Source organism: Myotis daubentonii, chromosome 7 (assembly GCF_963259705.1).
Source record: "Myotis daubentonii chromosome 7, mMyoDau2.1, whole genome shotgun sequence".
Taxonomy (NCBI): Eukaryota; Metazoa; Chordata; class Mammalia; order Chiroptera; family Vespertilionidae; genus Myotis; species Myotis daubentonii.
In genome coordinates, this window is record NC_081846.1 from 45,107,899 (window position 1) to 45,120,911 (window position 13,013).

At 32.2% G+C, this 13,013-nt stretch overlaps 1 protein-coding gene across 3 annotated transcripts in view; it reads left to right on the forward strand.

Moving 5' to 3' along the window:
* Nucleotides 1-12,581, forward strand: part of SP3 (Sp3 transcription factor) — a 51,574-nt gene extending 38,993 nt beyond the window's left edge. For 2 of the 3 annotated variants that reach the window (XM_059704045.1, XM_059704046.1), the window contains 3 exons: nt 2,046-2,238; nt 7,728-7,924; nt 10,854-12,581. In XM_059704045.1, the coding sequence (XP_059560028.1) occupies nt 2,046-2,238; nt 7,728-7,924; nt 10,854-11,170 (707 nt within the window). In that variant the 3' untranslated portion in view covers nt 11,171-12,581. Of the gene's footprint in view, nt 1-2,045; nt 2,239-5,784; nt 6,566-7,727; nt 7,925-10,853 lie in introns of those variants that run through there. The other variant, XR_009453817.1, reaches the window with a different exon arrangement.
* Nucleotides 12,582-13,013: the final 432 nt, after the last annotated feature.

The window sequence follows — 13,013 nt, forward strand, 5'->3', positions numbered from 1 at the left end:
TCATTGTGTTTTTAATTTTTCTGATATCTAATAATATTGAGTATCTTTTAATATTTTTAGGAGTCATTTTGATGGATTATTGTTTCCTGTTCTCCCGAGTCTTATAAATAGTAGATTTCTAAGAATAACTAGGGGCTATTAATACAGCACAGAAAAATTTTTTTTCCTGTCATTTATATTAAGATATTGAGGAAGAAGTAAACTTGATTGCCTAGTACTGAAGGCTTATGTTTAAGGTGTCTGTATTAAATTGTCATGCAGTTGGCAAAGGGAAGTTATTTAAAACTTACTAGATTAATTAATTATATGATTAAGATTCTAAAATATCCAGATGTGTATGAACAAATGAAATGGTTAAAAATTGGGTGTAACACTGTGTCTTTAGTGAGCACTTTGTGGACCTGTGCATATGAATTGACTCTTTAAGTTATAAAATTTTTCTCTTTATATATTACTTGCAGATAGCATGGAAAAGCAGAGGGCAAAGTCTTTCCAGGAACTTCTATATTGGGAGTTCCTCCTTAGGGGAGGTTTGTTCTTTCGGTCAGATTGTATTTTCTGAGCACTTTTGAATGAAGCATTCATTATCTAAAGGGATATATGAGCCAGTAAATACAATTAATTCTACCAGAAGCATGTATAAAGGAGATAACATTTGAACTAGTCTTAAAGGGTAAGTAGAGGTTAGTTAGATGAAAACGGAAAGAGCTAGAAAACAGTCCAGGCAAAAGGCATGACATTGAGAAAGAACATGTGTTCTGAAAAGGATGAGAATTTCAGTGTTTCAGTACTCAAGTTGGAAGAGTGGTTGGGGCCAGATTGAATACCAAGTTAATGAGTTTGGATTTTACACTGTAGGAAATAGGGAATTAGTGTAAGTATTGAATCAGGAAAGTGATGCCATTGAGTTTATATTAGGAAGAAAATTTGGGAGGCTGTTAGAACAAGGAATGGCAAAAGAGAGATGAGAGGCTGGGAATGGACTGACAGGACTCACCTGAAGGTCCCCTCTTTTTCCATATTTCCCCCTGATTCTTGATTGTGGTTATTCTGATAAAATATACTAGTTTTAAACTGTTTGAGCCATTTTTATTGATTGTTGGTTATACATTTTAGTTTTCATTAGTATAAATTTAGGAGTTTTGGGGTATATTTGATATTTTAAGTTATTTTTGCCCAATTATTAGTGACACAGATCTAAAATGATAAATTTTCATTAAGATTTTTAGCTTGCATAAATCAAGATAAAAATTTGTAGATTTGTTTTGCTAGAAATGGTTATATTCAGTGTTGTAAATTATGTGTTATTTCTTTAAAAAAGAATCAGTTTTCTAAGATTAAAAACAACAACTCTTAGTTCCTAGTAGAAAATGATGCATCATTATTGACATAAATAAAGATGTTTAGCTCTTCTGAGAAAATGATAAAACTTCCTGCCATATTCACTCTTCTTCACCATTGCTCTTTTTGTTTACCAGTCTGGTTTAAAATAGAACTCCTTTAAAACAGAAACTGTCTTTCATACTTCTATACCTCCTTCCACGGTGATGTGGCCATTTTAGATATTTTAGTAATGATTGACTCTAAAGCTTAAGTGTGTGAGTAACAGTTTCAAGTGAATGCCATCCTTTTTCTTTTTTTTTTCTTTGCATTCACATAGTATTTATAGACTACACATATTTGATACAGGTTGTGAAAGAGAGGTTTAAGGTTTAGAATTTGTTCCAATCTGAATTGACCATTGGATTTTTTTGCCTAATTGAACAATTATAATGAAGTTTCAGATTGTTTATGACTGAGCTTGCTCAAAAAAAAAAAATCACTTGCTTTTCTTAATGACTCTTTTAAAAAAGTGAGCTCATTTCTGGCTTTATTCCCCTGTTGGCTTCATCTTTGATATTTGGAATGAAGATATTGTTTTGAAAGGATAAGCCACAAGGAACGATTTTACATAGTACAGTACTCACCTTAGTGTGGCTTAGATCTGATGCTTTCATTTTTGGGCCATTGGGCTGCTTCTCATCTGTATTTGTTTTCTTCTTTAGATATTAGGATCAAGGAAGAAGAACCTGATCCTGAAGAGTGGCAGCTCAGTGGTGATTCTACATTGAATACCAATGATCTAACACATTTAAGAGTACAGGTGGTAGATGAAGAAGGGGACCAACAACATCAAGAAGGAAAAAGACTTCGGAGGGTAGCTTGCACCTGTCCCAACTGTAAAGAAGGTGGTGGGAGGTATGCACACATTAAACATTTTTTTGAAAGACTGCTTATATCATCACCCTAATTTTTGAAATAGTGCATGCCATATCATTAATTATGGGATATTACTCATTACATGATTATTTTGCGTGTATGTACGTATGAGTGTTGCAGAAAAAGTTGAGAACAAAATGTATAAAATTAAAACTTTCAGATGTAAACATTGTTTTTAAAACTAAAATTACTTGGTTGGCTCTGTAGGGTTGTTTTTGGTTGTTATTTAAAACAGCAGTTTAATAGATGCCATTTGACAGCCTCATGTCAGAAATCAGCCTATTTGCAAAATGGCAATGAGATTTGCCCAAATACAGATAAAAAGTTGATTCGGAGCTTGAGAATAGTTGTATAAACATACATTCAGAAATAGTTGTAACCATAAGCATTTTCATTTTCAACAGATAAATAATAAGCCTTAATGATGGAAGTGTTTAAAAAGTAGAACTGTAATATTTCAATTTAGTGTTTTTAAAAACAAACATTAAGACAGAATAACATGACAGGAATAAACTCAAAACAGACCAGTAATTATATTAAATATGGATGGATTAAGCGTAGTAATTAAGGGATGGAGACTCCGATCATATTTAAAGAACATAAAATCCAGCTAAGAGAATGGAAAAAGATTGATTAGGCAAATGTTAACAAAGAGAACTTGGATAGCAGTGTTAATGTCAGGCAAGGTAGGATTAAGGTAAAAATCATCAAATGGATAGATAGAGGTATATTTCTTAATAATAAAGTTTCCACCAAGATTTAGTAGTCATGGTATCTTTCCCTTACATCTTTGAAATACATAGCAAAAGCTGAGAACTAAAGATATACAAACCAAATTCCCAGTCATAGTGAAAGGCCTTAACATACCTCTCTCAAAAATGTACTGTTTAAACCAGTCGTGGGCTGGATCCGGCCTGTTTGAAATGAATAAAACTAAAAAAAAAAAAAAAAGGCCGTACCCTTTTATGAAATGATGTTTACTTTGAATTTATATTAGTTCACACAAACACTCCATCCATGCTTTTGTTCCGGCCCTCCGGTCCAGTTTAAGAACCTGTTGTGGCCCTCGAGTCAAAAAGTTTGCCCACCCCTGGTTTAAACAGACAAAAATGCTATTGATACAGTTAATGAGTTTGATATAATAGAGACTTTATCTGCCTTTGAGTTGATCTTATTAGTTGATTTGCACATTGGTCAGCCAGTTAGCAATAGTAGTAATGATAATAACATCTAACATTGAGAGATTAGATAGTTTTATAAGTGAGGCATAGAGAGGTGAGTGACTTGTATGAAGCACATATAACAGATATCTGGTTCCAGATTCTTGGTCCAGAACTTTACCACTATACTGCCTCCTAAGTGGATTTACTTCGGCATCTGATGCTTAGATATTTGTATTTACTGGTAATTATTCAGTTGTTTGAAATTGTATTTATTTTTAGTTTGGTCAGTTTAAGTAAATGGAACTCCTTAGTTAGGCAATAACTTCTGAAATTGACTCATTTTTAGAGGAACTTTCAAGATAATTGTTTATGAAAGTCAAATTGAGGATCAAGGTCTGGCCTGTTTTACTTATTCTTTAAAATGAAAATCTTTAAAAAATGTTTATTAAACTAATGCATGCTCATAAAAATTCAGAAGTATAGAAGAGTATTAAAAGAATACCCAAATCCTACCTCACCTCAAGATAACTGTTGTGACATTTTTATTTATATCCTTCCAGACTTTACAAATATTTTAAAGTATAGTTATTTTATTCTCACTACTTTACATGTCTGTTCTTACTTTGAAAATTTTTGTGACCACATTTCCAAGTCTATATAGTTTGCATCAGTTTTTTTTATGGCTGTATAGTAGTCTATTGTATGGAAGCATAAAAATTTAACTTCTTTTTTGGGGGGAGTTTATTGTCATTTTAATTCTCATGCATACATCTTTGCACATTTGTCTAATTGTTTCATCAGTATAAATTGGTAGAAGTGGAATTCTTGGATCAAAGGGAATTGTGTGCTAGAAAGGCTTTATCAATTTATTATTTCCACCAGTGGTGTATGAGAGTATCTGCTTTTCCACACCCTTGCCAATAATGGATTTTTTCCAAACCTTTTAAAGTCTGACAGAGGAAAAGTAATACCTCAGTATTGTTTTATTTAGTATATTTGTTCTTTGTGAGATTGAACATTTTTTGGTATGCTTATTTTACCTTTTTAAAATTTATTTTGTGCATTGTTTCTTTATGTCTTCTGTGAACCTGTTAATTTGTATGTTTAACTGTCATACACAGACATTTTTTCTGGTTTTACATTGCCTTTCAACTTTATGTCTGTGGTTCGCAAAATGCATTGTTATACAAGTGAAAAATGAGTTTCATTACTTAGTTTGCAAACATTTTTTAAGCCCAAATTTTTTTAGTTAACAATTTTTATGTGATGTCTTGTTATCCTGCTTTTTAAAAACTTTTCAATCCGAGGATTATAAAAGTACTTATATTTTTTCTAGAAGTTTTGTAAGTTCATTTTAAAATAACTTATTCTAAGCAATCAAAATTGATGTTCGTAAGACATTTTTTATATTGTTTCTTAGAACTCATTTGAACAGAATTCAGCGCATATATATATATATATATATATATATATATATGTATGGCACAATTGTATCATTGACAATTGCTGTCTCTAGTGAAAGCATAACATATATATAGTAAGTCCCAAATATTCCAAAATGTTTTGCATAGGTGAGACAGGTGGTACTTTAAAAAATTTAGGTTATTAGCCAGTTTTCTCTGTCATATTCTTTAAATAAAATATGTATAATTTAGAGAACTAAATTTCATTTGTTTACCCTTTTGAACAAGATGTAAAATATAATTAAATATAAAAAACAGTATTTATTTGGCCATTTAGCCAATATTTTTTAAGCAGAACCAGTCTTCAGAAATTTTTTACTCTAGTGGAAGAGACAAATAAATTTAATAAAGGGAAATACATTCTAAAGGCATTGTTATGTCAATTTTGTGTAGATTAAACATCAATCCATATTTCAAAAAATTAAGTTATTTTGCAGAAATCTGTTTTCTATGTCAGCTCAGTTTGTGTCCCATTTCTTCTATCCCAAGCAAAAGAAAGACTTGATTATTTAGCTTTTCTTAATCCCTCTACCTTTAGTTTATTTATTCTGTCACTCTATCTTGGCATGATTAAATTATTTGGAGCATGCTTAGGCACTCAGAAATAGTAGAAATTTAAAATTCTTTGGTTTTTCAGATTATATAATAAGTATTAGAGGAATGATTATGAAGAAAACGTGTGGCTAAATCTTTTGTTACCTGAAGTTTGTTGAGAAATTTACTTCAATTCTTTTCCTTCTTTTACATCATCACATGCCATTTAAATTCATACCTAGCATATTTAGTTCTTATCTGGAATAGAATTTCCTTTTTAAATGGAAACTTGGACTGCATTTTGAGCCTTTCCCTTAAATTACATATTTATGTGTGCCCATCTCTATTTTTATTTTCTTTCTTAGATGCTTGTCCTTTCTCCAAATAATGAATATTTCTTATTTTTTTATAATGAGAAATACCTTTAATATCTTTAATAATGAGGAATATCTTTATCTTTCCCTGGCTTCTTGGTTCTTTGAGAACCCAAATTTGTTGCTGTATTTTGTTACAATCTTGTGCTTTGTTAGTGTTCTCAAGCTAAATTTTTGCTAAGTTAGTAAAATAGCACTTTGGAGTTTATAAAAGCACATGATTCACCTGAGTTGGTAGTCTTAGGAGAGTACAACAGTGAACCAAATTGGGTTCTCTGTGAAATTGCTATGGTGAACACGATATGTAAAATTGGTTTGCACACCAGGAGCCACAAACATTGCTCTTTTTCTTAGGGCTATTTAAGAATAAGCTAAATTTAAAAAGCTAAATTGAAGGAAACATATTGGCTTTGGTTAAGACTTTGGCATTACAGGTGAGCCAGTAAAACCTGTTTCACTCAACTCAGCTCTTTAAAGAGAGTTGTAGAAATTGGGGGTGGACTGGAGCAGAAACTAGAATTGTGTTAGATTATGACATCCTTGCCCTTGAGACAACAGCATGATTCCTCCTTGTCTTTACTTATGCTATTCCTCTGCCTGGAATGCCTTCCCTCCTTTCTATCTAAATCCTACCCACCTCCTCCACGAAGCCTTCTCTAACTACTGGAGCCCACATTGATGTCTCCCTGTTCAGAACACCTATGGCATCTAACAGCCAGCACTGCACCGTTTAGCACTGTTTGTCCTATGGCAATTTCACATGCTACTGAGTGTGAGTACATTAAAATATAAATGTGGGGAAATACGCATTTTTCTAGTAAAATTTGAAAAATGATAGGTGTATTATATACAGGAGGATTTTCAGGCTTATGGAAGTTTTGCAGGCTATAACTTAGACTGAGATTGGGGGAGGAGGGGAAGTTGGGGGGTTCTTAAATGTACCTTTGTTAATCTCAGAGAAACATTGCAAATTTTATATAATATGGTTTTGACAATTGTGAGTCTGAAATGTTACATGTTTTTTATAAACTCATGTTTATTCAGTAACTAGTCTAATTTTTTTTAAAGCTATAGTATCATTTTATAGTGTTTAAGATTATTTGAATATCAGTTATGGAATCCAAAAATTTTTCTTCTTGCTTAGTCTGTTACCTCTGTTCACCCATCTAAGCATATATCTCCCAAACCCTGTTCTTGGTACCAATACTGAAATATAACAAATGTAAAATTTTGCGATGTGGAAAAATTGTATTTTATTATATCTTTGATGTATAATTTGGGGTATCTTTGCATGGTTAATATGAAGGAAATTTTAACTGTAAAGATAATTTTTATTTATATTTATTTCATGTAGTGCTAAAGGAACTAAGACAAAAAGCTTCGTCCAAATTTTGTTTTAAAACTTTGTCCAGTGTATATTCAGGGTGTGGCCATATAAATATATGAGTAAATATGCTTAAGGTGCCTATCTACCTTTTAATTGTACCTGTGATTAGTTATGTATTCATGCTTGGTTTATTTCCTTTTTAAATTAGCCAATAGCATGACTTTGAGTAGACGACTTAGTTTCCCATACAACTAAATTGGGATTGGGCCTATGCATAGAATTTGTGAATGGTTCTGACAGAATAATAAATAGCTTTGTTACACTTTTTTAAATACGTAAAATGTCCTTTTAAATTATATAATACTTTAACGTATTTACATTTGGACAGCAATTAAATTAATTCTTGAGTAAAATCAACATGTAAAACTTAACATGTTTGAAACAAAAGTTTTTATTTAAATTGATTTTAATTGGTCTTGGTTTCTGATTGACCTCATGGTGATAATGTCTTCTATTTGAAATGTAACATGGTGATATATAATATAAGTGGTAATATTCATTTGAATATTTACATGTAAGTATATATTATTCTGTGTGTGTTTTTTAGAGGTACCAATCTTGGGAAAAAGAAGCAACACATTTGTCATATACCAGGATGTGGTAAAGTCTATGGGAAGACCTCACATCTGAGAGCTCATCTGCGTTGGCATTCTGGGGAGCGCCCTTTTGTTTGTAACTGGATGTTCTGTGGTAAAAGATTTACTCGAAGTGATGAATTACAGAGGCACAGAAGAACACATACAGGTTACTAATATTTACTTTTAACAGACAAAATGAATTATAGGGCTGCATACTATCTTGAAAGTTTTTTGTTTTGTTTATTAGCACACCTGAGCTGAATTTAAAAAATATGACCAGTCACATCAAATTTTTATCTTCATCAACACCAGTTTAAAAACACTAATTCCAAACAAGCCAATATGACTTATAACATTTTGTTTTATGCAGACGTTAGTTAGCTTTTTCTTTTTTAGTTAGTGTCTTTTTTTTACATTATTGAATATCTTAAGCCACATTTATGCTATTATTGTTTATGTTAACCTTTTAAATTAGTTGTCTGCTTTTGCTGTTGATCTTATTCTTTCATCTTCCTCAACACTTTAATAAAAAAATAACTCCTTTTCCCCTGATGAAGTTAGACATTTCACCTTTTCTCTTGTTTTAATGTCTGATGTAAGCAAAAGACATTTCATTGAGAAATAACCAAGGCATTGTTGATGTTAAGATTCTTTCATTTAATTGTTTTTATATAATGTGTGGTTGTTACATAAAATGGGCCTACGAATGACCCAAACTTAATCCTAATTTATAACTTAGAGAGAGTTTTCTCCTGCTACCATGTAATGATCAAGGTGTTCATCAGTCTATGTTCAACACTGAAGAATTGAGAAATAAGTACTTTCAGTCCTAGAGAGCTTAGAAGGAAGAAGCATGGTGAAATGGAGGACATTTTGGATTCTGAAGTCTCCTAGATCTGGATTCAAATCCATGAACTCTGTTAGATTAAGCAAATAAGCTGTCTCTGACCTGCTTCCACACCTCTTGTATTGCTTTAAATATTACATAACATAACCTGTGAAGTATTTAGTAGTATCCATATTAAGATGCTCTACTTGTTTTATAGTTTCTGTCTCACTGCTCAGGTAGGTAGGTAGACAGATGAGTTGTTTATAACTACAACAAACAATGTAAGAAAGTAGATAAAGTATGCTTAGAGGCAGAGATCATGATTGCTTGGGATAGTAAGGGATTGTTGGGCAATGGGCTTGCCTTACTGTGACCCTATAACAGACTTTTCCTCAGTGGAATTTGGTCAGTAGGATATAAGAAACAATGAAATGGGGAGTGGGGGGGGAAGGTCTATGACCAAATGTGTGGAAAACATTGGGGGGGGGGGGCATGTAGTGTGTGTAGCATTTCCCAAATATCTGATCTTTGTGCCATTTGCCATGGAGCATCTCTCAGAACTAATGTTCCAAGAGAAACTTTGGGAAATATCTTCTCAGAAGAATAGTGTGTGAATAAAAGAGGTGAAGGATCATTTGACATGAGTGAAGATGAGATTGTAGATTTTAGAATTGAGCCATAATCTTAGTTATCTCAAGTTAGCCTTGCATTCCCATACCACTTACTACAGTGGTGAAGTTTTGTATTGTAATAAAATTTGGTATTTAAGGAAGATTTGTCTGGCATTGATTTGTCAGGTTAGAGAGGTAAAGACAAGGGTGTCATTGCAATATAATTCAGACATGAGGTCTGTTGAGAACCTATCTCGAGTAGAGGTGCTGGAACAGGAGATAGATAAGGCATGTTAAAATAAATTAAGAAAATGCTAGATTTGTTGATGAATTTTTCTGGATTCCTTTCAGGCTGGCCTTTTGCCTTCTAGTCCTCTTACATAGTTAAGTCTTCATCATAGAATTTAGTCTTTTGTATTAAAAATATTTTATTCATCAGGGTCTTATTAACTTTAACATGATATATTGGGCATGCTCTTAATTATTCCAGCTGAAGTCAACTCAGCTAGCCATTTCTTGGGATTTCAATCTTAGTGGACCTCAAGCTTGCATTTTTACTTTTATCTTGAAGTACTCTGTACTTGAATTCAGGTTTAAGAGTTGGAGGTTTAATATCATTGGTACAACATGTTACTACCTTAAATATAGCTTAAAGCTGTAAACTTTTTTTTAAAGGAATACAGTGAGTTCTCAATGGCATCAGTAGAAACTGAGACTTTTAAGTGAAATGATGTCTATCAAAAACAATGTTACCATAAGCTGGCTGACATAAGCAAGAGCTAAGTTCCTATGGCATATTTCTGATCACAAAAACATCACTACATCGGGGACAGGCTAAAAGGGATCAATGCGGGAAAAGGGGACAGCTGATACTTTCAACAATAAAGATTTTTAAAAAACCACGCAAAACACACCAGAAAACATCACTACACTTCTAATATTAAACATTGAAATACATATAAGATGTGTGTGTGTGTGTGTGTATAAACAGAGGACTTTCCAACCTGCTTATGCCAGGTTCAGGGTTGCAGGTGGCTGGAGCTTCTCTCAGCAGCTCTGTGCAAAAGGCAGGAACCAGCCATGGGCAAGACCCCCTTCCATTGCAGGGTGCACTCACACCTACGTCCCCACTCACTCAGACTGGGACAGTGCAGACAGACACACCAATTCACCTCACGTGCATATCTTTGAGATGTGGGAGGAAACCAGAGTACCTAGAGAAAATCCACGCAGACATGGTGAGAACAGTGGCTCTATTAGAAGTCATTTTTTCTTCTCGTTATTAAAAAACAATTTGAACAAAATTTTATGTAAGGACCTCCTGTATGTTACAGATTATCGTTTTTTAGCTGATACCTTGTAACATGTTTTAATACAAACTATTAGCACAGTTGAGGTATTAAAATATTGTCTGAATGACAGTCTGTAATAAGTTTAGAAGATTGCTTTTCATCAAAAAGTAAAGATGATATTTATTTTGAGGGGAAATATTCTATCAGAGAAAATTGCAGAGGCAGTTCGTGAAACTAATACAATGTTAATTGAACTCTGTTCCCTGTCCTTAGCTGTCAGTGTTGGGTTATTTTCTTTCTCAGGGAATTATCAGTCCATTGTTGAATTTTGAAAATTAAGTTACTTAATTTTATTTCTAACAGGTGAGAAGAAATTTGTTTGTCCAGAATGTTCAAAACGCTTTATGAGAAGTGATCACCTTGCCAAACATATTAAAACACATCAGAATAAAAAAGGTATTCACTCTAGCAGTACAGTGCTGGCATCTGTGGAAACTGCACGAGATGATACTTTGATTACTGCAGGAGGAACAACACTTATCCTTGCAAATATTCAACAAGGTTCTGTTTCAGGGATAGGAACTGTTAATACTTCCACCACCAGCAATCAAGATATCCTTACCAACACTGAAATACCTTTACAGCTTGTCACAGTTTCTGGAAATGAGACAATGGAGTAAATATTACACAAATACTTATTCATTGTGGTTATTTTTATACAGTAGTGAGAAGAATATTGTTCCTAAGTTCTTAGATATCTTTTTATTGATGTGCAAAAATTTTTGGATTGACAGTAACTTGGTTATACATGACACTGAAATGCCTTACTTTGTATGATATTCCATAGTATATTAAAAATGGTAAAATTGCATGGGTTTTGTAGGTACTTTTGGAATCTAGAAGAAATGAAATTTTACCAAGTTATATAAAGAAAATTGAATTTAACAATGCGAATGGTAGTCTAACCAAATGCATCAATCCTGTGTGGTTTAGTGTAAAAATGAGAACATGTTGGTATTTATCTATTGTAAGATAAAAAAGTTGGTGGGTGAAAGAAATCATGTTATGATAAAAAAAATTTTGTAATTTTCTTGATGACTGGAATTTTTATTATGCATAACTGACAAATCAAGTTTCCAAGCAAATGTTACATAGTGTAGGCTTTACTTAGCTTATCAATTTGTCATTTTGAAGCTAATTATTTTAATTAGGTTAACTATGTACAATATTTTAAGCATTACTCTTGTAAGATTTTGAAAACTACATTTTAACATGGAACTCTAGGGATAGTCACCTTTTAAATCCTGTTGAAAAGCCATGTTTAAGATTTAATTTGCCAAAATAATGTCTTGTTAATATTCTTTCAATAACGAAGTTGGGCAATATAACCAATGTTTAAAAAAGTTAAAAATGTATAGGTTGAGGCATTTGGGTGGTAAGAAAATGTTCTAGTGAGATATCCCTTTTCTTGCATATTGGAGGACCAAAAAAATAAGGTGTATTGCGTCTTAGCAGTGACTTTTTTATCCAATCTTGTTTCCAAAAACCATGTCTGCCAGGGCCTTAAAAGCCATCATGTAAATTACCAGTAAAGTATAACATATGCAAACATAACAAAATCACTTCCATAGTGACGATACTCCAACCATATGGATATTAGTCATAGAAAACTAGTGGTTTTATGATATTTTTTTAAGTATTTTTTTTTGTCTAGGTAGTCAGTCTGCACTTAAATATCAACCATTTTCTTTTTTTGCTTCTTCCCTTAAAATTTATATGTATTCAGTACATTTAATTGAGAAACGTATGTTTTTTATTACGCTGTATTTTCTTTTTATTTTTTAATTATTGTTTATATTTTCAATTATTAAAAATGTACAAAATAAAGTTTCATTGCTGGTCTTGTAAGAGCTATACAATTTTCCTAAATGTATACCTGTAACTGCAGCAGTTCACCTATTTCAAAAATTTGGAATTCTATTCATTTGTTATTCTTAAGACCACCTCAAATTTAAAGGCTACCTTATTGTACGTTTAAAGTGTATTATAACAGTGTGGTAGTTAATAAAACACTATTTTTTTTTCTTTTGAGTTTGTTGTATTCCTATGCATTTAAAATATTGCAGTGGTATGGGGCAAGAAAATCTGTTTGGTTTTTCTTCAACTTAGCCTTTTATTTGCCTTAGTGTTGATTTCAGACTCCAAAATGATTTTAAACAGGTATATTTGCTTAAAAAGAAGAATAGAGGTACTAGCTGACTACTAATTTTTTACTGAAGAATGAGCTTATTATTAAAACTTTGGAAAAAAATATTTTATCTTTGCCCAAATTGAGTAATATCAATGCCATTTTGCAAGCCTTGTTTTTTATTTGTTTATTCTTCCTGTTAAAGCAATGTGCAGAATATTTTGATTTATCAGAAACTTGAATTTATGTGAAGATTCTTGAAAAAGATAACACAAGTTTTGGTAATGATAGCAAGAGTTATTGAAAAGGTTATATTTTGAATTTGTGTATGTAAT